The 27,198-nt window shown below is 52.8% G+C and overlaps 1 protein-coding gene across 4 annotated transcripts in view; it reads left to right on the forward strand.

The window, feature by feature from the left end:
• The first annotated feature begins 566 nt into the window (after window positions 1–566).
• Znf362 (zinc finger protein 362) overlaps window positions 567–27,198 on the forward strand; it is a 32,393-nt gene continuing 5,761 nt past the window's right edge. The window contains exons 1-6 of one of the 4 annotated variants that reach the window (XM_041653084.1): window positions 567–1,003; window positions 12,192–12,316; window positions 16,766–16,829; window positions 16,963–17,209; window positions 20,315–20,642; window positions 21,355–21,579. In XM_041653084.1, coding sequence (XP_041509018.1) covers window positions 12,279–12,316; window positions 16,766–16,829; window positions 16,963–17,209; window positions 20,315–20,642; window positions 21,355–21,579 — 902 coding nt within the window. In that variant the 5' untranslated portion in view covers window positions 567–1,003; window positions 12,192–12,278. Of the gene's footprint in view, window positions 1,004–1,170; window positions 1,190–1,504; window positions 1,593–12,191; window positions 12,317–16,765; window positions 16,830–16,962; window positions 17,210–20,314; window positions 20,643–21,354; window positions 21,580–27,198 lie in introns of those variants that run through there. The other 3 variants (XM_041653086.1, XM_041653085.1, XM_041653087.1) reach the window with 3 other exon arrangements.

A 27,198-nucleotide genomic window follows, 5' to 3' on the forward strand; every position in this document is an offset into this window, starting at 1 on the left:
CTGGGGAGGGTGAGGCGGGAGGAGGAGTCACGCAGATGGCTTTGAGGTCTGGAGCTGGGGGACAGCCGGTGCCACCTCTGATAGACTTTGAGAACTGCTGTCAGCCCCAGGCCGCCCCACCATTGAGGCTCAGGCCTAAGGCTAGGAAGCGGTGTCCTAGGTTGTGCAAACTTCTGCACCCCCCCCCCCAGCTCCATGTCCTTGTTCTTCAAAAATAAATAACATTAATCTTAGTCTGGATTTTGAGCACGGCCGTTTGTCACCAGGTGTGGGGGCTACCCTGGGGGGCCACAACAGCCTGCGGTTTCCCAGGGAGGGACACCCCCAAGCTCCGGGAACAACCTGGCTCGCCAGTCCCGGGTCCCCAGGCCACCGCCACCCGGGAGCGGAGTCTGGGCGGGACAATGGCCGCGGCCGTCCGGGCCCCGGGAGCCCCCGTGCTGGGGAAGGGGCTGTCCTAGGGCCGGGCGCCGGTGCCCTCCCCGCGCGGCTCGGGCGGGCGGAGGGGGGCGCGGAGTTCCTTTGTGGCTCAGCCTCCGGCGCGGCGCGGCGCGGGCAGGGGGCGCCGCGCAACTTTGCTTGGCGGCGGCGGCGGCGGCGAGAGCGAGACGAGGCCCCGGGGCCGAGCGGGGGCCCCCAGCGCGCGGCCCGTCCCCGCCCCGCCGGCCCCCTCCCCTCGCCGTCTCCAGCGCCGGGCGCTGCCCACTCGCCAGAGCCCCGGGGCCGGGCGGGCTGCGCAGCCGAGAGGCGGGGGGCCGGACGCGGCTCGCTCGCGGGGCCCAGCGCACCGGGGCCGCGCGGCTGCACACCCGGCCTCCGCCGCCGCCGCGGCGCCTGCAGAACCCAGAAGTGAACAGCAGGCGACCCGGAAGGTTTGCGCGCCGCTCCGCACCGAGCTCTAGCCGCGCGCCGCTGCCGGAGCCGGGAGCCCCCAGCCCGGCCCTGCTCGGGCCGCCGGGCTCGGGGCTGCGGCCACATCCCGGAGCTCCGCCAGCACTGCCAGGTCCGTGCGGGCCCGGGGCGCGCGGGGGAGCGGGCCCGCCCGCGGGAAAGTTGCGCCGAGTTGCGGGGCGGGGGCCGGGCCGGTGCGAGCGCTGTCAGCGCGGGGCGACCGCGCTGCGAGGGCCCGGGGGTCGCCGGTGCCTCGGGCCGGGCCCGGGGCGGCCGCGGTGGCGGCTGCGCGCGCGGGGTAGGCAGCGTCTCCCGCGGCGTGTCTGGGGCTAGTCTCCGAGTGTGTGCTTGTGTGTTTTCCTAAGCCGGGCTATTCAAACCTGCTGCAATTCTCCGGTAAACAATGATTCATGGGGCTTAATGCAAATAAACGGATTGCAAACGGCGCGGTTCGCGCACTTTGCAGCCGGCCCGGTGAAGCGGCCAGTGCCGGATTTCTCCGTTTTTTTGCAGATCTGCAGAATATGGCGTCCCTGTCCTGTTTTAAAAATAAGCCAGGCTGCCATTTTTGTTTTTCTTTTGTCTGAAGATTTTAATAAAACTGTCTGAGAATGTGGGAGAGGCGGCTGGAAGCAGAGGGGGCACCCGAAGGGTTGGCTTTTTTCCTTTTCTTTGGAGAGAGCCGGGAGCCTTTCGGGGAGGTGAGACACAATACAATTACACTTTAAAGGGAAAAATAAGGGGGAGAGAAGCTGCCGGGTGATTTTGGGGGAGGGGGCTGGGAATTTAAAGTTAACTCTGAAAGTTTTCTTTTCTTTTTTTTTTCTTGCTTTTTTTTTAAAGATTTTTTTTCATCCCCCGGGGGCTGTGAGATGCCATGAAAGGCTATGGAGGCCTATTTCTGTTTCTCCAGCTAGCCGCCTTTGCAGGGTTTTTGGGGAAAGTTAACTGCCGATTTCCCCAGAGCTGCGTGGGTGGGGGTGGGGAGTGTGTGTGTGTGTGTGTGTGTGTGTGTGTGTGTGTGTAGGGTTGAGGTGAGAGTTTTGGGGAGGAGTCGTCTGGACTAGGCTCTCTATCAAAGTGGCATTGTAAGGAACTATACTACAACCCTAGATTTGGGGGAGGTGGCTGGCACTAGGGCTTAGACTGGGCCCAGGGTTTGGAGCTAAGATCCTTGTCATGACGACATGACCCTTCTCTCTCACCATTCTGCCCTCCAGCAGTGTGGATCCTTTAGGAGTTATGTGTGTTTGGGGTGGAGGGAGGCTTACCCCTTCATGGGTGGCCAGAGCCCCTCGGTGGACAGGAAGTTTTGGTAGCCCCCTCTTGGGGCAAGTCTGGTTGGTGCAGTTGAAGAACCTTCTCCAGGTATGGGTGGCCTTCTTGGCCTCCATAGATGACTTCTGAGGATGAATGTCCGTGGTGGTGGGTTTTTGGCCAGGTACAGGCCTACAGCTCCTACGGGTCCCAATACACACAGGAGTAGCTGGTTGCCTGGCCTCTGTAACTTGGGCCTGTCCTCTGCTGTGTCTTTAGCCCCCTTCTGTCACCCCGCCTGCCACTTTGAAGTCTGCTGTTTGGACATCAGTAGCGTTTCTGAAGTGTCCGACTGGACAGGTCAGAACCCGCTGGCTCTGCCGGCAGCAGAGTGATCTGAGACCAGGCCTATATAATCTGAGCCGGGTCTTTTCCCCTTTTGGGAGAATCCGTCCTAGGAGGATATTGTGCTATGCCCAGAGCCTTTGTGCTTATCTAACTGCCTCCCCCCATTTCCTGGAGGGAAAACACTCAAGTCTCCCTTTAGATCTGTGTCTTGGCTCCACTAGGCTGTGTGAACTCTCTCCCTAAGGACAGAGTCAGGGGTACAAGGTCTGGGAATGTCAGGCTGCCGAGTGAGGCTTGCCTGGGTCACAGGGTTCTGAACCAATGAGGTTTTAGATGGAGAAACTGAGGCCGAGAGTCACAGTACACTGCTCAGTAAGAAGAGCGCTGCGGCTGGGATTCACTGCGGGGTTTCCGCTACTCTTCTCTGTTTTGGAGCTCTGACACCGGGATGTTTTGTTTCAGGCAGAACTGAACAGGAATAGGACAGTGTGACCCCCTTCATTTTCCCCAGACCCTATCATCATAATCTTTCAGGAAATTGAACTTGACAGTTTGTACGATGGCACATGTGGTTGTTGCTGTGTCAGGCTTGAGAGCAGATGCTCAGGCCTGGACAGTTGATCCCCATTCTAAAATCTAAGAAACTGAGGCACGGAGAGGCCGGGCAGTGCCAGAGGAGGACTTTAACTCAGGCCTGCAGACTCCCTGTGTGGGCCTTTCCTAAGTGGGTGGTGCTGTGGGCAGGACCTTTCCCAGTTTCTAGTTTTTAGTCTGAAATTCTTCTGCTGACCCCAGTGGCTGTGTAAAAATCCGGAGGCTCACCCCCACCCCGAAGAATGTCAGGGATGGAAAGGCCCTTGGAGGTCATCTGGACTCAGAGAGAGGAAGCCTCTGCTGGGACTGGAGCCTTGGTCTCCCGTTTCCTTTCTTCTGTGAACTGCTCAGAGGGATGGTGAAACCACTGGGCCCCGTGGAGTGGGGCAAGCTGATGCAGGGGCTGCAGAATAATGGCCACACCAGATGCAGACATAGGGTTGGTCTCAGGGTTGATCCCGGGGAATGGAGGCCAGCGGTCGGAGGTGGGAAGCTGGTGCGTGAGTGCTCTGTGGCCTGGGTCTGCAGCTAGCCGAGCTCCGACCCGTCCCTGGGCGAACATGTCCTTGCATCCCTCTCCAGTTGGTGCCCATTAGCCTTTCCGTTCGTGTATTCGTTCATTTGATGTTAGGCCATTTGTTCATCCTTCTGCTGTTCACTCCTTGGCTTATTGGGTAGTCATTCCAGTAGTCTCCCTGTCAGTTTGTCTGTCCATCCATCCATCATCCATCCTCCATCCATCCATCCATCCTCCTCCCCCAGCCCAGGTTGGACAGATATGAGATGCCCTGTAATACTCTAAAGCCAGCAAGGGAGAAAAGCCAAGGCTTCAGGTGAGTCCCCAGGGATTGTGTCCCCCAAGAATAAGAGTTTCAGCGACCCTTTTCGCAATGGGTCAGGGTGCTAAGAAGTCCCGTTTGGGTCTCAGGACACTGAGCATGCTCTTTTCATCTGTGAGCTTCAGTCTGAGCCCCTGTAAACTGGGATGTTCCGCTTGGTCTCGCTAATAGGAGTAGAGATAATAACACTGTCTTAGAAGTCTCCCAGTCCTGGCCAGGCATGTGCTGGGGGGTCTCTGCATGTGTGTTTTGACCCATCAGGGTTGTCATTTAACTTTTCTAGGCCTTGCCTTGCCTTGTAAACCATAGTGGGGGTTTTCAGAACACCAAGTGTCCTGGGACCCTGACTGGTCGGTCATTCTGTCTCTTTATCCTCCTGATGGGAGTTATACTGTTTCCTGAACATTTAGAAGAAAAATAAACAAGGAACCAAAACTCCTCCATGGGCCTACAGGGGCTTTCATGGCCCCAGCTTTGCTCGCTCTTCAACCTCTGCTTCCCCGCTCTTGCCTTGTGCTGTCCTGCTCACCCCCTTATCTTAGCACCTCTGGCCATGCCAGCTGCTTCATGCACCTTCCCTGGCCTGGCATCCTTGCCTAGTGGTGGCACCACTGAACATCACCTCCTCGAGGGGGCCTTTACTGTCCGTTTGCTGTGACTAGCTTCCGCCCTGTCACACGAACCCCTTCTTATTTTCTTTTTTGTGGCTCCGGGCATCTGAAACCTTCTCATCCGTGTGTTTGTTTGTGTTTCTCGCTGTCTGCCGAGGAACATGTTTAAGTTCTACGCAGGCTTAAGCTCAACTCAAGAAGCTTCCAGTGAGGTGTGGCTGGGGCCTCAGCCGAGGTGAGGAACAGCTGCGGGGCCAGGTGTGGTGGCAGCCCCCCCGTGTCCCGGCAGTGCCTAGGAGATGAAGTTACACTGAGGTCTGTCATCTTCCCCTGGGAGTCTCGGGGGTTGTTGTTAGGAAATAATGAGATGATTTAATTGTGGAATCTCAGAATCTTAGCCTCTCCCAAACAAACACAAAACTGTAACGTCTGAGCAGCTTTCTCACTCAGAACCTTCGACGCTCTGACTGGGACCCCATCTTGGATCAACACAGAGTGCTTGCTTTGTGTCTGCACGCTCTCCAAGGCTTTGTGCATATGAAAGTATACAGTTGGGCTGGAGAGATGGCTCAGTGATTAAGAGCATTGCCTGCTCTTCCAAGGGTCCTGAGTTCAATTCCCGGCAACCACATGGTGGCTCACAACCATCTGTAATGAGGTCTGGCGCCCTCTTCAGGCATGCAGGCACACAGACAGAAAGAACATTGTATAAATAAATTTTAAAAAAAAAAAAAAAAAAAAAAAGAAAGTATACAGTTGTCATTGTTATTAACCTCTTTTGTCGCCTAGGAAGTGTAGGCATGGAGAAGTCAGGGAACTCTTATCCCTGGAGAGATGGGGGGTGGGGTGGAAGTGGGGACACCCCTGGGTCCGGAAATCAGCACGCTGTGTGGCTGTGTGGCTGCTTCTGATCCCACAGCTTTGTGGAGAAGCCCAGCCTTACCGGACTCCTGCCCACATCCTGACTGGAGAGCCTCTGCCCTCCCTAGGATCCCCCTCCACTGAGCTCTTTCCTTGTCACCCATGGTCAGACATCTTTCACTTCTAGGACACTTCTTCTTTACAAACTTAGAGTTCCAGAACCTTCCATGTTCCATGACCCTGGGAAGCCACGTTAGAGTACCAGTTTCCCGGAGCTTTGACCCTGTGGTTTCATGGGCTTCAGTGGCTTCTTTCTCTCCACTGGGCCAGTCTTGTGGCCTTGGTGCATGGGCTAAACATACGGATGGATGGATGGATGGATGGATGGATCCACTGAGACTGCTGAAAATGACCAGAGCCCCTCTTGTCTCTGTAGCATCATGCTGACACTTGTTTGGGGGGTCTCTGGACAGGCTTGATGCCCTCGGGGACAGGGGACCCACTTTCCACTCCTGTAGTGGGCATCTGATGAATGTTTTGTAGCCTGACCTCTTCTTACCCATCAGGGAAACTGTAGGGTTGGGGTGAAGAGTGGGCTGTGTCTGAGATGTGTCTCCTGAGGCTTTACCTGGTGGGCTCTCTGTTCATTAGGTTCTTTTGCCTTGGGTTTAAGGGAAAGAGGAAGCCCTGGTTGGAGTAGCTGCATCCCGTCCAGTACCATCCTCTTCTCTGCCTGGCACTGAGGAAGCCAGCTGTTGTGGGAGTTGTTGTGGCTGTGGTTGCCAGAGAGCTTTATGGACCCCAAGACTCTGGCCTGGTCTGGATAGGTGACTGAACAGTGTCATTAGTCGAGGGACAGGCTGAGGGACTTGACTCTGAGGCCTGAGGAGCCCTCAAACTGTTGGTTCCTGCCTCACCCACATGGCCAACAAGGATGCTCCATTTTGAGCTTTGAGGAAAAAGCCTTAGTCTCCTGAGACTGCAGTAGTTCTCAACCTGAGGGTTGTGACCCCTTTGGGGGGGATTGAACAATGCTTCCTCAGAGGTTGCATATCAGATAGCCTTCATAGCAGATATTTTCATTATGATTCATAACAGTAGCAAAACTTCAGTTATGAAGTAGCAGTGAAAATAACTTTATAGTCGGGGGTCACCAAGACATGAGGGACTGTATTAAAGGGTCGTGGCATTAGGAAGGTTGAGAACCGTTGCTTTAGAGGACAGTCTAGTCAGCCGGGTACTGGGGTTCTGATGAGGGACACCTGGTTGCAGTAGGGAGACTCCCCATCACCCTCCAACATACATGTTCTTACATAAGTATATATATATATATATATATATATATATATATATATATATATATACATATCTGTGCTACCACCATTTCTGAGCCCTCACGTACCCCCTTGTATTCCCGTAGCTAAATGCTCACTCCTTGCCTGAAGAAGTGGAACCACTCATAAGCATGAGAAGATGGTAACCCTGAGAACCTGGGGGGAGGGTGAGCAGCCAGGTGGGGCTGGGGATAGCGTGGTCCAGTCTGTAGGAAATCTCCCCTGGACTCTCCCCCGCCCACATGGCCACTCAGTCCTTCTGCTTGGGGTCCATACTGTTTGCTGGCCCTGAGCCTTGCCTAACCTGACCACAGACTGCGTGCATGGAAGGGGGAAGGAAGTTCTTCACAGAGGAGCTATGATCACACATTGGGGTTCCCAGTTGGGGACCTGTCTGTCTTGAAAGACGGATGGATCCATGTCAGCAGAGCAGCCCTGGTGTGGGGAGAAGTCAGAATTGCTGCAGGAAGCTCCTGCCTCCCAGACACTGGAACACTAGTGTAAGGCTCCCTGAACCTCAGGGCCTACCACAGGCAGGTTAGCGTGGGTTGTAACTGCATGTCACAGAGCCAGACACCATCCTGAAACCTTGAGCGTGTTAACCTGTGCCTTCGTAGCAGCCCTGTGGTAGTACCATCAGACACCCCACTCTCGCCTGTCAGGTGACAAATGGCAGCTTTATCTCTGGGCTTTGCTGCTCTCCCAAGGCCCAAACCTGGGCCCTCAGGCTGTCAAACCCCTCCTTTCTGCCCTCTCGTGAAGGCCTAGGCCCACCCCTTCCCAACTGTGATTGGCAGAAAGGCCTGCCAGAAGTTTCTGCTCCTCCAGCCCTCACTCATGAGCTTAAGTGGCTTAGTACCTACAGAGTCTTGTTCCTGACCCCAAACCAGAGAGTACCCCGAGAACCAGGAGGGCAGGGGCTGGTTAGGTAGAGTAAAGACCCCTCAGCTGTCCTGGCAGGATACGCTCCCACACGTTAGCATGCTGCCCAGGTGTGTTTCAGGCATCTTTCCGGGAGTGAGCCACATTCCGAATAGCATCTTTCTTGTGAGGTTAGGAGGAGTTTGAGTGGGAATTGCCCTGGGAAGCATCTAAAGGGACCCAGGTGGAAGAAGTGTGAGCTACTGGCATCCTTATCCACCTGGGAGCTGGCAGTAGAGAAAGGCCCATGCTCTGTGTCTTTAAGATGATGGTGTCTCCGCCTAGAGAAGCTTCATGGTCCTGGACATCTCTCGGTGTCTGGAGGTGGAAGTGGAGTTGTTGAGGATAAAGGGATGGAAGATCAGAGAGGGCACTGAGTGCAGACATCAATCCCCTTTGCCAGGGCCAGCTCTCTCTGCCATCACAATGGTGGGCTGCAAAAACCCACCCTAATTGGATCCAGGATCCTCAGCCTTGCTCCTAGCTAGAAGTTCGAAGAAGCCAGTTTCTGAGGCTGGTCTGGCTGGAGTCTTAGGGGTAGGGTTGGAAGAGCAGCGAGGGCTTTGGGTTTCATGGGAGAATGTGGAGGGCAAAGGGAACTGTGGGAGGGACACTTTGAGCATAGGTGGGTGGGTGGGTCTCAAAGAGCCAGGTGGAAAATGACCTCTGCTCAGCCTCTGTCTTACAAAGCTTCTTGCTTGACCTGGAAACCATGCCCTTGATTGCTCAGGGTGCTCCCTCCTTTCATGAACTACTCTGGCCATTAGCCTGTGCCTTCCCTACTTCCAGCATGCTGCCACGGGCCCTCCTGCCTTCTGGCCTGTGCAGTTCTCTGCTCTTCTGGGGAGTTAGCCATGTTTCCCTCTGTACTGGGAATGTTCCTGCACCCCCTTCTCTTCTGGCATGGAGAGACCCCGCCTTATTGAGTCTCTCAGGGCCTTATGGAGCCCTGCCCAACTCTAATTGGTGGGTTCATGGCTCTGCCTTTATCCTAACCTTGAGGGTAACTCTTGGCTGCTGGGGAGGCCAGTGTATTTAGAGGTATTGAGAGAGGACAGGTAGAAGATACAGGGGGCGTAGGAGTGTGGAACTGGATCCTGATTCCTGTTATGTAGGAAAAAGGTCAGGAAAAATGGCCTTGAACCTAAGACAAATGTCAGTTGAGCCATGAGGGGGGACAGGGAATGTTAGCATGAACCTTCAAATAAGCTGTCCTTAGCCAGTTCATAGCTTACATGGGCAACTGGATAGACAAATGACCAGACCATCCACCCATGGCAAACCTGAGCTGAGGTTTGATGCCAGGGTTCTAGTTCCAGGTGCCACCTTCAGATGGCACCATCTGGCATAGAAAGCAGCTTGTTTGGGGCGAGAGCTGCAGGAGCTATAGGGGCAGAAAGATGAGTGCAATGGTTGGGTGATAGGAATGCCTGTGGCCAGCAGGGCCTTGCAGAGGCCCTGGCTGACCAGCTGTGGGGTAGGACTTCCAGTGGAAGAATGAGTGACAGACAGCCTGGAAACCCTGGATGTGATGGGACTTGAGTCCCCTTCTAACTGCCCTTGCACCTAGGGCACGATGGTCCTGGAGATTGCCGTGGGACCCTTGGCTTCTCTTCTGGGGAAATCTGAGAGTGTGGCTCTTTGAATAGGAGGCAGGGGTGCCTTACTTTGCCAAACAAAGCTTAGAAAAGCTTTAATTTCATTTTAAAAAGTGTATCCCTCAAGACAGTCAGATAGCTATGCTGTAGAAAAGTCATAAAAGACAGAGATATAAAGTACATCAACCCACAGCCCCGTCTCTACCCTGTTCCAAACCCCAAACATCCCCACGGTTAGCATTTGGCTCCTCCTTTCTCCTAGCATCTAGTCTTGGGTGTGAGTCATCTTTCGTTGTCCTCCTGGCTCTCACATCTAGTCTTGGGTGCGAGTCTATCTTTCGTTGTCCTCCTGGCCATGTATCATAAATATCTCCTGACTGCCCATGGAATGTTATCAACCATGCTTTTTAGTGGGTGTGGTAGCCTGGCCTCCAGATCCCTTATAGTCTGGATCAGAACCCCACATTCCCTGCTTGGCTTTGGGCAGCTCCTTAGTCCCTCTGTGCCCCTGGTTCCCCTTAGGCCCATGCACATGCTGAACAAGTCACAACAGTGTCACTGTGGACTGTCACCGAGGAGATCATTTCAGAGCTGTCTCCCTGTTGCTTGTTTGAGGTTTTTTAATCATAAAAACCCAGGGACACAAGCAGTGTTGTGCATGGATCTTTGGGTTGTTTCCTAGGGATGAGATGACCCAAGCCTGGGCACACTAGGCCAGGAGGACGGACGGTTTTCCGAGCTCTTGACACATTATGGGTAGATTCTTCCCACAAATGCTCCTGTTGTGCATGCCCACTGACCGTGCCAACCTCCTCACACCCTCGCCAGTATCGGGCGTTAGCATTTCCATCGTCTTTTTGCTCCTTTGGCGGGAGGAGCTTGTTGACTTTTCTTGGCTGGCAAGGCAGAACCGTTGACTGTGTTCACCAGCTGTTTACATCTTTAGGGTCAGCGCACCTGCAGCCCCTCCTCATGTCAGTCAGAATGAGATCAGGTAGATGTGGGCCACAGGACCGCGGGTGATACAGGGGCCACTCAGAGGGGAGGACACTTTCTTCTGTCCAGGTTGTAACGTTTTCAGTTCCCTTCACTGGTCATGCATATACACTGTCCGTCCGTCCTTCCTTCCTTCCTTCCTTCTTTCCTCCCTCCCTCCCTCCCTCCCTTCCTCCCTTCCTTCCGGCTCCAGATGGCTGCTGGCTTAAAAGGCCTCCGATCCTTTCTCTTGGAGCACTGTGTCTACAGATGGCTAAGAAAACACAGGTGTGGGAAATGCCCTGATGGTGGACATGGAGGACACATAGGGGACAGAGCCTACAGGGGGGAGCAGACCCCATATGTTTCCAGGAAGAAGAGCCTGTGCACTGGGACCCATAGGAAGAGTTGGGATCATTCCTCCCCTTCAAGGATGCCAGGAGTGGCCCTGGCATCCTTGACAGGGAGGAAGCAAGAGGGGAAGTGGACCTGTGGGGCTGTCATTCTGGCTGCTCAGTGTACAGTGGGACAAGCAGTAAGGCCAGAGGGTAGTAGGAGCTGGTCCCAAATGACCCAAGTCAGTCTCACTGTGTCTGCAGTAAGGAACCATGGAAGTTTCTGGGCAGGGCAGGACGCAGTGACTGCAGTAGAGCTTAGGGTAGGCTGAGGGTGGAGATGGAGAACCTGCTGGAGGTGGGGGTGGGGCTCCAGCTGAAGCCAGAGCTGAAGGCCTGGACCAGAGTTCTAGGCCTGTGGAATCTTAATCAGGGTCAAAGTGCAGATTGTGTTGCCTCTTTCCGGAAGCCCTCCTGACATTCCACTGCAGCTGGGTTTAGGATCGGGTGAAAGGCCCCCATGTGTGGTGGCTCTGGCGTGCCCCCATCAGCTGAGCTGACTTTCCCATGAGCCTCCTCACTTTTCCTCCCCTTAGGCTCCCAAGCACTTTCTTTCTTTAAATAATAAATTTATTGTTTTCATTTTAAAAGAAACTGAATGCCATGACTGAGAATTTGGAAATCAGAGAAACAAAGACAAACCCCAAGCAGCGGAGGCTAGCACCTCCCCCTGGGCACCCGGCTCTTGTGGGCGTGGTTCCCTGAAGCCTCCTCATAATCACAGAGTCTCGGCTGTTAGGGTCCTGCTCCTCCCACTTCCCCATCCCTACCCATCCATCCGCATCCCCGTTTGCTTTGTTGGAAACCTGCTCCCATGTGGCCATGGGGACGGGGCAGATCTCAGTTTTAACGTCTGTGGCTTTGGGGGGCGGGGCCTAAGTTGTTGAACCGACAACACCCACTTCCTCCACCCTGGCAGCAGTGCACCCCCTCCATCCCGCTCTCTACCACCCACCTTGGGCTGTGTGTCCTCTGTGTCTCCCGGTCTGAGTCTGTGCTGTACCCATGGGGCAGAGCCTGGCACCCAGTGTGCCCTTCCCTCAGTTATTCTTTCCTTCTGGAGTTTGCTAGACTAGCCTCAGAGGCTTTCTGGAAAAAAGTGTCAGAAGGGATCGGCTTTGAGATCTGTACTTGGCTCCATAGCCTCAGCCAGGTTGCTTAGCCTCTCCGGACCTCAGTTTCTTCATCTGTACCATGGGTCTGTTGTTGCAGTGAGTAGTGGCTGTAAATTTCCTGCTCAGTTCCCAGCCAGGTGAGATACTGGGTAGCATCCTGCCTGGGAAGAGCTCAAGGATTCTCCAGTTACCCCAGAGTGCATGTGACCCTGTAGGGGGCTGGGTCGGGGCTGGGTCGGGGCTGGGCGGGCATCCTTCCTCCCTCACTCACTTGCTGTGTGGCTGGGCAGGTTGACTGCCGTCTTTGAGCTGTATTTTCTGGTACCTGCTCATTTCACAAAGTCGTTGGGAAGACTCAATAACTCGAATCATCATCTGCTCAGCACATTGGTGTTTCAATCAACGGTAGCTGTCATTTTATTATTGTTGTTATTGTTATTCCCATATACAAGGTGCTGTTGGGAACACAGAGGAAGTGACTGACTGGGGTTCAGGGAAAGCTCCGTAGAAGAGGGAACACTTGAGCTGGGTCTTGAAGGATGAGTAGAAGTTCACCAAGTGGGAAAGGACCCTCTAGGTAAGGAACCTGTGATTTTAGGCTGTGGGTCTGTGAATAAGGGGCTTGTTCTTTGGGGACCAAGGCATTGTGTTCATAAATGACCTGCGTGCCCTTCACTGCTGTCCTCTGGGGGTGTCGTGGGGGAGGTATGCTTGCCCTTTTAGTGTTGGTGGCTTTGGCTTCCTGTGTCCGTGGATCCATGCTGTGGCCACAAGTCTGTGTCTGTTCCCTGTGCGGGTTTGGTGCTGTCTGCATGTTGTGTTGACCGTGTTTGTCTCTGTCGGTGTCCAGAGATCTGGGCCACATTGTGGGGACAACCTATATAGTACCCTGGCTACCAGCTCCCCCAAGTAGCCAGGCCCCTTTGGTCATCCCCCTCTAGGCCAGGTGCAGCCCTAGCCTCACACCTCTAATTGGGAATTCCCCTGCCACCAACTCCTGGCCTCTCTAGAACCTGCTATATCTGGTAGTCTCTTACAAATTGCCCATTCTACTCACTCACCTGCTGCTGCTAACGTCCAGACGCTGGGCCTAGGAGCTAGGGATCAACTCTGAGCAAGGCCCTGGCTGACAGTCCAGGCTCATCTCTGTTTGCCAGTCTTTAGGGGAGGCCACACACCCCTCACACCAGGGTACTGCTGCCCACGGGCATTAGCTGGCACTGCCACTTCTACCCGAATGCCTGCCCCGTCTGTTGGCTGGCTCCCACTCACCCTAGGAAACTCAAGCGGGCCTCATCTCCCTTGGCTCACTCCTGCAGCCTAGGCCAGCCTCTAGGCAGCTTATCCCTTGCCTGGAAGCTGGGCGTGTGACTTGTCCAAGGACAACATGTCCAGAGAAGTGGGATCAGGATAACCAGAGCCTACTGTCCCCTGCAGGGAGGGAGGTGCTCCCAGCCAGGACTGCTGGGGTGGCAAAGGTGGATTGGAGAGTGTACAGACTGACAGCCTCCCAACCCATCTCAGCTGCGGTTGGTCTGAGGCAGGAGGGTCACTGTGTGCCTGTGACCTGCTCAGAGGTGGGTGACTGGAGGAGGGGCTTGCCACTGGAGAAAGTCAAGGCCAGCACCAGCTAACTGAGTCTGAGCAGCTTCTGAGAGACAGCCTGAGGGAAGGGCAGGGCCAGCTGGGAGCTGGACCTAAACTCTAGGTGGAGGCTCAGGCTTCTCGGTACTTAGAGTTCTCAAGTAGATGGGCTGAGCTGCTAGGGGAATAGGGGTCCTGTTCCCCCACTGGGGGGGGGGGTTGTGAAAGAGACCAAGAAGGCAAGAAACCCCAGACACACAGGGACCCCCTAATGGGCCCAGGTGGCTCTGAAGGGAGTGATCTGGTGATGTGTAGAAGGCCTCATAGGTGGAGCTCTTACCTGTGAGTCTCCATCCACTGTTTGGGAAGACGAGGTACGTCGGCCTGGCCCTGGGTTCCCCAGTGCTAGTCCCTGGTTGGCCGATGTCTGTGAAGCAGCTCCAGGAGACATGCCATTTACCCAGAGTTAACTTTCTTTACCTTTTAGAACAAGAAAAACAAATGGCAGTTGTGGGTGGATTGCAAGGGCCACGGTCCAGGTGGGCGGCTCCTGGCTCCCAGTCTAGGTTTTTGCCCAGTGCTGAAGGCCCTAGCCGACTACCAGTGCCTCTCCTCTGCCTGCCCAGCGTGGACACGCAGCCCTGGCAGGCTTGGTCCCTGCCTCTACCCCAGTATGCTTCCCCTTGACCTTGGCACCCCCTTGGTCACATGGCCCCCTTGGCCCAGCATGCTCCTTGTTGCCTTCCCACCGCTGGCGTCCCATTTGCTATCTCACTTAGGCATTCAAGGCCCAGGAGCTGGTCTGTGTCCCGTAACACTGCAGCACCGGGAAGGTTCATCCTTTTCCACGTTGCTGCACCCCCATTCTTCTCCATCTGTTCTGAATGCTTACCTGTTTTTACCACTCTCCTTCCTCGGGGCAGGGCTTACCCACAAGCAAAGGTGAGAGCTCTGTAGACACTCAGGCCCTGTCCTGCCTCCTGCCTCTGGCATACAGTGGGTGGATACCAGGGCCAGGGTCATGGAGACTCATAGCTGGAGAAGGCAGAGAGGAGAGGGCGAGAGGGCTGTGCGGAGCAGACTTGGTGCTCTGGGCAAAGCTTCCCTTTGATGTGCCAGGCTCTGCAGCTAAGGCAAGGGCTATCCCTGGCTACTCAGCGGCTTGATAAATGGTACTGTCTACTTTAGTCCAGGAATGGGACCCTGGGCATGCCTTCAGCTCCCTAACTGGGGTGGGATCTGGGAAGGTTAAACTCGGCCTTGAATCAGAGAGGAGGAAAATGAGGAGGAGCCTAGTACAGTGGACAGAGTCCTGGGACACGGCAGCCAGTGTCACCCCATCTTACTGAGGAGGAAAACAGCTCACAGGGCTGCATCCAGGCCTGCCCCTACCTGTCCCTGCAGTCTGAGCAGGTCTCCCTTCTAATGGCTGAGGAGAGGGTCCATGGATTGGGGACAGAAGGTCTTCCCAGCTTGCCCTCCTCCTGGGTCGCATTGTAAACGGAGCCACTAGTAAGCAGTTGGGCTTGCTTTTCAGAGAATTTGGAATCTTAGTCTCCGTTCATTCCTTCATGCAATTCACACGTGTACCTGTTCCCAAGATACCTTTGGTTAGCTCCCCAGTCTCCCCACCTCCCCTCCCTACCTTGTGTCCACTCATGAAGTCACAGTTGTGCCACCGTAAGGCAGGACACCACCACAAGCCTACAGCTAGAAGTTGTCTCCTCTCCCTGAACAGTTCAGGGGCCAATGCACCGGACTCGGAGTCAGGTGAGGCTAATGGAGTCTCGGTGGTATGCTTCCTTGCTGCGTGATCTTGAGCCAGCCACTCTACCTCTCTTCTAAAAGTGGGCGTGGTGAGAGTCCCTGCTCTCAGTGCCAGTGTGCCAGGCGCAAGGTGGGCGCTAACTGGCAGCCTCCTCTCTGGAGACTTGCTTTGAGGTTTTTCTAGGGGAGTGATCCCAAAGGCGTGGGGGCAGTCAGGGAGCTAGGCAGGCAGACCGTGGCTTTTTGTCTGTAAGAGGCTGCCGTGGAGTTTGGTGGGCAGAGGGAAGGGCCTCCTAAGCTGTGGGGACCGAAGACTGACAGGATGGGAATTATCCCAGTTACCGCCACCCCCAGCCTCTGCTCCCGCCTAGAGGACTGAGACCAGGCTCTCCCCAGGTAGGGAGTGAGGGGTGAGGCCTTCTGCAGGGCTTGCTTCCTTCCGGAGACTTCTGTTCTGCTGAGGACTAGCATTTACAAAGCAAATGGCCAGGGGAAGCAGTTTGGGTAATCTGGCTTCCCAGTTTAACTATCACTGGGCAGCCTCCACCTTCTCCCCAGGCTCTGATTCCTTCACCCTGCCCAAGAGCTAAGGCTGCCCTTTGTGCCTATTTATCAAGTAGAGGTCACAAAGGTGAGCCGTTTAAACGTTATCTCGGAAAGCACTTAGAGTAGACTGTGTGCCCTGGGGTGGGAGGGGCTTTCTCCTCAAACTCTGCCACGATTCTAGCAGGGACTTCTCAAGTTCACTGGAAGGAGCAGAAGAGAGGTTTTAGGCATTTCTTTTCGGTCTAAAGCTGCAGTACCAGGTAGGGAAGAGATTTTGGAGGGATCACTCAGTCAACGTGGCGAGAAAGCAATGAGTACCCCGTGCAGCCAATTCCTGGAAGTCAATTCTTAACTCAGTTTAGAGTCACAGAAAACCCCATTCCCCCACACTTCCCACCCCAGAGGGCAGAGCCAGTTAGTCTCAAGGGTCTGTCCTTGGTATTGACCTGCCCTGATTGAAAAGGCTCTCAAGCCCACAGATTGCCATGGAACTTGCCAGCGGTGGAGGCCACCAGTACCCTTGTCACACTCTGTTGACCCCTGGACTCCCCAGCCTCCTCCCCTTAAGCACAGCACTCTGTCACCCCCAACTTTGCAGGTCAGACATACCTGTCCACCTGTCTGTGCCTGAATTTTCCAGGGCATAATTCTTGAGTCAAAGGGAATGCTTATTCTGGTCTGTGTAAATTCTCCTACCACCTGCCCTTTAGAGAGGCTGTATCTTTGCCCCATCTTGTGTATTCTGATAAGGATGTCTTCCCTCAGGGAGGAGGCAGAAGGGCAAGGATCCCGAATGGGTAGTTGCTTCTGCTTTGCGGCTGTTTACAGAGGTGTTCCCAGGGATCTCCAGTGGTCTCTGGAGGGGAGAGTTCTGTGTAGGGTCCACGGGTTTGGCTCTAAAACCTAGGGGATGGAAGCATGGGGGGCTCGCAGGTACTGGGAGCACTCTGGTCTGAATGTGACCTTTGCCCCTTCAGGTCCTCCCAGGGAGACACTGAATTCCTGACTTGTCAACCTGGGGATGTGGGTCTCTGGGTCTGATGGGAGGCCCACTTGACTGAGGAATTTGGGTCTTAAGGGATAAGGAGATCTCATAGTTGATAGTGACAGACGCTCTCTCTTTCTGCAGGATGGCCGAACCTCGATTTAACAACCCCTACTTCTGGCCCCCTCCTCCCACCATGCCCAGCCAGGTAAGACTTCCGCTCCCGCTGTCCTCCAAGGTGGAGCTGCTATGCTTTGCCTGGAGTTCAGACTGTAGCTTGTGCCCAGAAGGCCCTGGAGTGTGGCCCACCCATCCCAATCTGGCTCCTCTCCTTTCTGCAGCTGGACAACCTGGTCCTGATTAACAAGATCAAAGAGCAGCTGATGGCGGAGAAGATCCGGCCACCTCACTTGCCACCCACCTCAGCCTCGTCCCAACAGCCACTGCTAGTGCCCCCCGCGCCCGCCGAGACCAGCCAGGCTGTCATGTCTCTGCCCAAGTTGCAGCAGGTGCCAGGATTGCACCCGCAGTCTGTGCCGCAGCCCGATGTGGCGCTTCACGCTAGGCCGGCCACCAGTACTGTCACAGGTAAGCTGAGTGGGTGGAGTCTGTGAAGTGGGCGGGGCTGTCAAGATCTGTAGAGAAATGTTGGGGCAGGATCTGGTCCAGTTGGGACTTGGTGAGGGTAGGACCTGACCAGATGAGAACAGGGTGGGCGGGATCCAGGGTTGTAGGAGAAGCTCGGCAGAGGGGCTAATGGGTGCTAGCCATAGCCCCCAGGCTTCCTCTGACCTTGAACTGTGAGAATTCCTTCCTACAGCTGAAAGCTCGTGTGGAAAGTGAAATCCACAGTTGTAGGAGACCAGAGGCCTTCCATGGAAAAGAAAAGGAAAGGCTCAAGGCAGACTAGGGCGGTGGAGCAGAAGGGTGGAAGGTTCTAGCAGAGGGAGCAATGGGTAGGCGGCCAGGTTGCTCAGCTGGGGTGGACCCGTGGATTCTGATGACTTCACCAGGCAGTGACTTCACCTGTGTGTGCTTAGTAACAGTCCTTCCTCCCAGCAGCCTGGTGATGGGGTTTGCCAGTGCTGGGTTGAAGAGCAGACAGTGTTTGGTCCTAAATCAGCATCTTCATGCAGTCCCGCCGGCTGTCTCCATTCAGCAGAGGGGAGAAGCCAGGCAGAAGGCACTGTGTTCCACACTCAGCGATTTGGACTTTACCCTGGGGGCACTGGGGAGCCACGGCTTTTCGGAAAGCTGGTCTGGTCAGGAGGTAGAGACAGGGTTCTGGGACCAGCACGGGTGCAGGGAGAGCTTCTGGAGGAGATAGTGAGGTGGACCATGCAGTGGCTGTGGGGATGCGGAGAAGTGGATAGATCTTAGGGTGAGAAAGATGGAGAGGCGTCCGTGCTGGACAGGATGTAGAGAGTGAGGAGAAGATGCACGAGAGACTGCTGGGATGGGACTAGCTCTGTGTTACGTGTTATGTAGGTTGAGACTGGGGTGCAGGGGAAACACCCAGGGAGGGTCCCTCTTCAGAGCCCTGGGACAGACTTACTCAGGAGTCCACCGAGACCGGGCCTGCACCCTCAGTGGCTCACCCCTGCCACCAGCCAAGTGCCTTTCTCCTGCTTCTCTTTGAGATGTCTGACAGTTGTGGGCCCTGTGAGCCTCCCTAGGCCCCAGCTGCACTCTGCACATCTCCCGTTATTATGATTTTATTAAATTTATTTTTTGTTGTAAAAGTAATATTAAAAAAGCAATATAAGCATATTAAGGGAAATTTGGAAAAAGGAGGAACTAAGAAAAAAATTGCTCATCTTCCCTAGTGCCTAACCTAACCCAGAATCATAGACACTCTTTCAGTGATTTTTTTCCTTTTCCATATTTTTTGTTTGTTTTTTTTTAATATGCGTGTGTTTGCTGTTTGTGGCAGGGCTGTGTCAATAATTTAACTTTTTTTTTTCCTATTTGCCATTCTATTCTAGACATATTTATTGCACATTTACTGTAAAGGTAATAACATGGTCATTATGAAAATGTAGACATTTCAGAGAACCCGGAAGGAGAGGAGAACTAGCCCTAGTTCTGCTGTTGTCAGACAGTAGTCTGTTTTCTCTGTAATTTATTTTATTTATTTTATTTTATTCTCTAATCACAGATGTTTTAAAAATGGGTGACGTCACCAAGTAAAAGATTCAAATAATTTCAAAGCAGACAGAGTATGAAAATCCCCGATGACCAAAAATTCCCCTCTCTTGTTAAGGAGAACTGGGTTAGCTGGCGGGAGCATCTGGGGTCCGCCTCCACGTTGGCCCTCACGGTGTCGTGTCTGCACATGTAGGTAGCATGTGCTTTCTGGGGTAGATGGGCTCGTGTGAGCTTGAGCCGTCCGGCACGTCTCCATGCTCCTGGCAGTGCAGCTCTCCTGTTTTGGTGGCCGTAGAGGCCCCATGTCCATGTCCACAGCCCCTGTTGAGGACAAGCACTTTTTATCATTTTGTGGAATCACGGTTTTGTGTGGAAAGCCCCTGCATGGAGATCTTTGTGCTCATGCGCGATTGTTTCTTTATGGTGTTTTCTAGAAGCAGAATCAATCGCCTGGTTAAGGGTTATGAGCACTTAAACTTTAATATCTATTGCGCAGCTGCCCTCAGTGGAGGCTGCGTCAGTGCACATCCCTGCTGCCAGTGTGGTACAAACGAAGCTCACACCAGCCATGAATTTTTTTTTTTAATGCGCAGATTTTGACTTGTTTAAAATTATAGAGAGATGGATATGAAAAAAACCGAGTCAGATGAGAAATACTGGCATCATATTTTATCTACTAAAGTTGTATTATAGATGCTGGTAGCCCCTTCCTTCCTTCTCCCTGTGTAGTCCAGGCTGGCCTGGAACTGGCCGTGCCTGTCTCAGCCTCCCAAGTGCATGCATGTATTACAGGCAGCTGTTACACCGTCATTACCTCCATTTTCCAAAGAATAACTTCTCTCCTGGGCACAGTAGTTCGTGTGGGAAACAGGCAAGCGGTTAGGGACTTCAAGGCCAGGCCAGCCTGGGCTACGTGACACCCTGTCTCAAGAAGCAACAATAAGTAAATAAATAAAAACGGTCATTGGAGAATTTGCAGGGGATTCGGGGGAGGGTTCTTTTTAAAGCCTCATTGCTGTAGAACCAGAAAACAGTTAAACCATCCCTTTTAAAACCTGCCCTGCCCCCACACCACATTGGTGCACACCGGCTGGGCTGTTTGTTTTCCCTGGGCATGCACACACAGCCTTTAGAAACAAAGATAGTGGGAAGTTCCGACAAGGAGGCTAACCACTGTTTACCCAGCCCTCCCCCGATTTGCATAATTCAGTTGTCTCTGAAATTCTGCTATTATAAATAACATGGAGGTGAACGTCTGTGTGCCTGGGACTTTTTCTGTGGGTGGAATTATCTCTAAAGTGCTTCTTGGTTTCTGTACTGCTGGGGGTCCAACCTAAGGACTTGTGTGGTACCGGACCAGTGCTCTACCGGTGCTAGGCCTTCAGTCCCCAAAACTGGATCCTTAATCAAATTTAACTCAGTCTCAGCTTATCTAAGGCATCTCACACATAGGCAAGCTCTCATTTAGGTACCCCTGAGTAAATGGAGATAGCTCAGAAAGGCAAGAGCTGGGTGGCCTGTGTTGAACTGTGCGTGTCTTCCCAGGTCTGGGGCTTTCCTCTCGAACCCCCGCTGTGAGTACATCTGAGTCAACCCCAGGCACCGGCACCGGCACCAGTACCCCGTCCACACCTACCACCACCAGCCAGAGCCGCCTCATCGCCTCATCCCCCACCCTCATCTCAGGGATCACCAGCCCCCCCCTCCTGGACTCCATCAAGACAATCCAGGGCCACGGCCTCCTTGGCCCCCCCAAGTCTGAACGAGGCCGCAAAAAGATCAAGGCAGAGAACCCAGGGGGTCCCCCTGTCCTTGTTGTCCCCTACCCCATCCTGGCCTCCGGTGAGACCGCAAAGGAGGGCAAGACATACAGGTGAGGGTCTCTTCATACGTGGTCTGGGTGGGGTTGCTTTGGAGATGTATGCCGAGATCTAGAAAGTGGAACCCCAGGGGATAAGGGTGGGGAGCTGAGATTCAAAGAGCAGGGTAGTGTCCCCTCAACATACCTGACTATCAGGGAGGGGGAGGAATAGCGTTTAGCCCCCTCAGAGGTGGTCCAGGGCTGGTCGGAGTGCTAAGAGTCCTGGTCCTTCTTGCCCCAAGAGAAGTGTCTGGACCACGTTAAAGCACCCAGTGACCTTTTCACAACATGCTATTGCCAGGACCGGGCCTCCAGAAGTTCCGGGGTAGTTGAGTGGAGGTGGGGAGCTAGGCACCTGTACTTGTCAAGAGGTTCTAGAAGATTCTAACACACAGCCGGGTCAGAATGACTTGGCCTGTGAGAACCACCTCGCTAGGTCCACAGGCGTGGCTGCAGGCAGGGCTTTTCCTGGCTTCCCTGTGCTTGTATGTGGCCCTGGTCCCCAGACAGCAGCAGATGTTCCCAGATGCCAGAGCTCCCTCCAGACTAGAAGGTACCCATACTGGAACTGGCCTTTGTCTCTCCCACGCTGGCCCGTGTCCTCTGGTCTCCGCAGGTAGAATCTGCTCCATGCACACGGTCTCTTTGCTAGGGAGGGTCTCCCTGGAGATGGACTGGAGTGGGTGGGGATCTTCCCAGGCGTGAAGCTGCCTCTTGCCCGCAGGTGTAAGGTGTGCCCGCTCACCTTTTTCACCAAGTCTGAGATGCAGATCCACTCCAAATCGCACACAGAGGCCAAGCCCCACAAGTGCCCGCACTGCTCCAAGTCCTTCGCCAATGCCTCCTACCTGGCCCAGCACCTGCGCATCCACCTGGGCGTCAAGCCCTACCACTGCTCCTACTGTGACAAGTCTTTCCGTCAGCTCTCCCACCTCCAGCAGCACACCAGGTAGGTGCTCCCTCCAGTCTGCTGAGGCCCCTCGCTACCCCCTCCCCGCCCCCCTGAGCTCAGCACCTGCCGCCTTGTGCTGGAACTGCTGCCGGGAGGGCCAGGGACTTTCAGGTGTCTGTTGCTCCCAGGGTCAAGTCCAGATTTCTCTGAGGAGCCTTTTAGCCCATGCCGATGAAACCCTTCCACTCCACCGAGCTCTGCCGTCACTACCGCACAGCCCTTCTCAAATCCAGGTCTTTGTGCTTAACAGTGTCCTTTACTTGAGACATCTGACCGCCTCCTCTGCACCCTTGGGTTCTACTTCCTCCATAACTGGTTCAGGCATGGCTTCTGTGAGCCATTAGGTCCTGAGCATCCAAGGGCCGTTTGTCTCCACTGGATCAGGAGTGGGCTATCTCGTGCTTGCCTGTGTGTTTTTCTGCTTCCCTCAATATTTTGGGAGCTGTGGAAAGCAAGGGCTCTGTGTCCTGCATTTCTGTATCCCCCGTGGGTGGTTGCACATCTGAGTGTCTAGACATTTGTTAAGTGTTTGTGGACTAGATAGACCTAGTTTGAACAGAGACTATGATTCATCCATTGAACAGACACTTACTGAGCCCATGTGCTGTGCCACACAGGATTCTGGGAACAAACCAGAGAAACCCCTGCCTGGTGGTGCGTGTAGTCTAAGGAGACTTAATGCAGTAAGTGTGTGCAAGGGAGGGCAGACACTAGATACAGGGAGCAGAGGAGTGGAAAGAAACAACGGTTTGGAAGATTGTAGTTGGTGTGTTCCGACCAGAAGTACAGCTCGCTCATTTACTAGTCTGACGATGAGCTTGGGTGTTAACTACTGTCAGCTGGACCAGCGTCAGCGGAAGGACTGTTTGATTGTGGCGTCTGTAGCTACCGACAGCTGAGGGTTTCCTTTCATGTAAGGAACTAAAGCTTGATAGGAAACTCTGCATTTTATTCTTAGTGCTACTTTAAAAATGTCCTGTGGTGTTAGGATCAAACCTGCGGCCTCATGTGCTGGGTGAGAGTTCTACCTCTGAACCGTATCCTCAGCCCTAGTGAATTTTGTTGTGGTGCTTTGTTTTTGCTTTGTTTTCTGTAGCAGGGATTAAACCTAGAGCCTTGTGTGTGCCTAGCAAGTTAGCTGCCACGGAGCTACATCCCAGCCCTTTTAAAATGCCCCTTTTCCTTTGAAATAAGAACTTGTTCTATACACAGGCCAACATTGAACTTCCCAGCTCTGCCTCCCTAGTAGCTAGGATTATAGTGTGTGCCACCAGGACTGGTATTTGTGTTCCCTTTGCATCCTTTATCCGATGGTGCAAACGTTTTGCCTTCTCTGTTTCTCTGGTGTGGGGAGTAATAATATGTAGGTTTACTAGCAAGAACGAAGAATAGCATGGCCTTAGGCAGGCTGTCAGCTTGATGTCCATTTTCTGTGCCTCCTCAGGCACAGTCCTGAGTGTGTGAGTGAGTGTGTTTCACTAATCTTCTGATTTTGTCATGCCTTGATTTTTTTTTTAAAACTTTGGCTGGTCTGATGTGCATACGTATATGAGACCTGGTATTGATGAATAAGCAAAGACCTGCTGTAGCATGGGTTGTAGAATTACAACATATGATACAAAATGCCGTCAGGAGACTCTACCAAGCCCCTGGGCCAGAATCTTAATCGCTGTGTGTATGTGAAGTTTTCCTTATATTATCAGGCATCAGTGTACAAAGAACTAACTGATTTTGCCTCTGCTAGACTGTGTGATGGCAGGGGGTGCATACCCCCACTTTTGGAGACGAAGTCTCAGTGTGTCAAGGCTCCTGGATTATTCTCTGGTTTTGTGTTGTTTGCACAAGTAGCAGAAGTGGGAGCATTGGGAGTTCAAGGCCAGCCTGAGCTACACAAGATCCTGTCTCAAAGGCAGAACAAAACCAATCACAAATATAAAGAGAAGAAGAAGAAAAGGCTTTGATGCCGCAAGCTGTGGAACAGGTCCGGTCTTTGCCACAGCGGCCCTCATTCTCACGAGGTGCTGTCCTGTCAGGCCCGTCATGCCTGATTAAATGAGAGTTGTCTTGAAATGTGACGTTTCTGGCATGGTCATGGTTACAAATTTGATTTAGACAATTATATCCTGTTAGGAAGGAGAACGGATTCCTTTCGAGCCTACTTACAGAACTAACGATGGTGAAAAGGAGGGGCTCTTGCTCAAGCAGAGAGGGGTCCCGCGGAAGCACAACCATTCGGTGTGGGTTTGGAGACGAGGCCAGTCATATGTGTTGTTTCTGAGAGAGGTGTAATTTTACATTTTCCTTGGTAATTGGTATAGAGGGATGTGAAATTTCTGTAGCCCTCTCTCCCGTGGATCTGAAGGGTTAGATGAAGCAGGTCATCTATTTGGAGACTGATTTATTCTATTTTGTTAAATATAGCTTCCTAAATAAGGGTGGGAGACAGACCAAGTGGAAGGTGGTTCTCATGAGCCCTTCAGAAATGAGATATTGACCCCAATGAAATGAGCTTCATTCCCCTTGGTGACTTGAGTCCTTGTCCCCTAAGAGTCCTTGTCCTCTTACCCCGTGACTGCCAGCCCACTGGGCTATACTGTCCTTATCTAGACCACGACTCAGGCAGCGTCTGTTCTCAGGCTGGATCACATTCGAAGTCCAGGCTCCGAAGCCAGGGGACGGAGGTCTGTTCCAGGCTCTCTCAGGCTCCCTTCTCCTGGTGTTCTTCAGGAGGGCGTGGGAGGTTTCCGACCTGCTGTTCAGAGCAGAAGCCTTCAGGCAGATGTGAGGGGCTGAGGCCTGTTGACAGGACTGCATGGTTCTGCCCACTCCACTGTGAGAAGCGGCAGGATCAGGAGGGAGAATAGAATCTGCTACTAAGGTCTCTTGCCTGACACTTGTTAGACTAAGGACATGATGCACACACAGGCTCGGCTCACCTCCAGAGCCTTTAGTTTACCCCATACAGCTAACTGGGAAAGAGAGCTTACATCTAGAAAGACTGCGTGTGTGTGTGTGTGTGTGTGTGTCTGAAGTTCAGGGGATCCAACCCATGACCACGGCCGTACCAGGCAAACATCTACCACCAAGCCACATGCCAGCCCACAGCTTGTGCATCCACAGGTGGATGATGAAAGGATGGTAGTGTATGTATCTGGTTTATACACATGTATGGATATATATGCACACCCATGAGCTGGTTTATACACATGTATGGATATATATGCACACCCATGAGCTGGTTTATACACATGTATGGATATATATGCACACCCATGAGCTGGTTTATACACACGTATAGATATGCACACCCATGAGCTGGTTTATACACACGTATGGATATGCACACCCATAAGCTGGTTTATACACACGTATAGATATGCACACCCATGAGCTGGTTTATACACATGCACATGTATGGATATATATGTGCACCCATGAGCTGGTTTATACACACGTATGGATATGCACACCCATGAGCTGGTTTATACACACGTATGGATATGCACACCCATGAGCTGGTTTATACACACGTATGGATATATATGCACACCCATGAGCTGGTTTATACACACATATGGATATGCACACCTATGAGCTGGTTTATACACACGTATGGATATATATGCACACCTATGAGCTGGTTTATACACATGTATGGATATGCACACCCATGAGCTGGTTTATACACACGTATGGATATGCACACCAATGAATGAACACAGGTCTGGAGAGGATATCTGGTCCTGTCCTCTGGTTGTCAGCGTTTGTCTCTGGCTGAACTTGGAGTCAGGCTGGCATCCCGGCAAGCCCAGCATCCTCACGTCTCTGCGCCAGGATCACGAGTGTGTGTGTCTAGCTATGTCCAACTTTCTTGTGGATGCTGGGGATTCGTGTGGAAGAAACTAGGACAGTTATTCTGAACTAAGGGCCTAGACCCGACAAAGGCCAGCTAGCTCGAAGTTGGCAGAAATGTATGGAGGAAGCATTAGTTAAAAATAGATACAGTCGGGACTCAGTGGTTAGGAACACTTACAGCTCTTCTGGGAGACTTGAGTGTGATCCCCACCATCCACATCAGGTGGCCCACAACTTCCTGTAACTCCAGCTCCAGAGGGATCGAATTTCTTTGGCCTCTGTGGGCACCTGCACTGATGAACATATCCACACACAGATACAGACAAACACAGACACAGATGCATACGCACACACACACACACACCAAAATAAATCATCTCTCCAAAGCCACAGAGAAACCCTGTCTCGAAAAACAAAAAAACAAAAAAAAAGTTAATAAAAGGAAAATAGATGCATTAGCAAGAAATCATAATGATTAAGAATTCCATTTATTCTTATTTTTCAAAAATAGACTTTATTTAAGCATATTTAAGAATGAAAATGGGAGGGCTCACATATTCCTTGTAACCCCAGCTCTTGGGAGGCTGGGGCAGGAGGATTACTGAAAATTTGAGGTCCGCCTAGAGCTGCAGAGTAATATCCTGTCAAAAATAAATAAACACACAAAACTAGGGATGGTTAGGGAGGAAGAATATGAGCAAGGAAACAAAGGGAAAAAAATTAACTGGTCCTTGAAGGGGACGGATTTGCCAAAATAGTCCCAGACCCTGGGGATTGATTCTGTTTCTGAGGACGGTGGCTGCTTCTTCTTCTTCTTCTTCTTCTTCTTCTTCTTCTTCTTCTTCTTCTTCTTCCTCTTCCTCTTCCTCTTCCTCCTCCTCTTCCTCCTCCTCCTCCTCCTCCTCTTTCTCCTTTTTCTTTTCTATCTTTCTGTTTCTCTTTCTTTACCTCATTTGTGTGATTCAAGTTTGAAATGGGCAGGAAACAAAACAACATGAGGAGTCTGTCAACATATCAACAATAATTACAAGTCACAGGTCACTGGCACATATAAGTAAGCCACCATGTCTTAACCCACTGGCAAAGAGATGGGTTTCTAATGCTCCTAAGCTCTAGGACCCCAGACAACCATCAAATCGAGGAATCAACCCTATTCCATTTTTCAGAGACCATGTCCTGTCGTCCTGCCCTTTGACAATCAACCACCCAGGTCCTGTAAACAATCCAGTCTGTCTTCCCAATGTTACTGTCGTGAAGAGGGTGAATCCAAAGCAGAAGCTGTGCTGGGCACACAAAAGATGCTGAGTCAGCAAGGGGCTGTGCCAGTCCACCCTTGGAGCCGGAGAAGCTGTCACCAAGACCACTGTTGGGACGGTCTTATTTAGTGGCTCCCAGAGGAGCGTGTGTTTGAAAGGGAGGCACCTGTGAAGAGCAGGTGACTCCCAGACTGTCCCGCAAGCCCAGATTCGGGACGATCGTCTCACCAGATGATACATACCACACACATGTATGACACACACCACACACATGTATCAGCATCGCAATCAGGACAGTCTTTACTATGGTCTGTTGACGGTGGACACAGAGTGCGAGCCTTATGTGACAAACAGATATACACGCACAAGGTACCATGAGTCTGCAGGTACCAGGGTGTGAAAGCTGGGTTGGAGCTGCTTCAGGAGGAATTCGGTACAGAAGGGGGCTCCGAGTCTGTCTGTTTGTAGCGGCTAATGCCAGACAGTGACACTACCTGTGTGTGTT

This window comes from Microtus oregoni, unplaced genomic scaffold (assembly GCF_018167655.1).
Source record: "Microtus oregoni isolate MIOR12 unplaced genomic scaffold, Mior012 000005F_ref0000423, whole genome shotgun sequence".
Taxonomy (NCBI): domain Eukaryota; kingdom Metazoa; phylum Chordata; class Mammalia; order Rodentia; family Cricetidae; genus Microtus; species Microtus oregoni.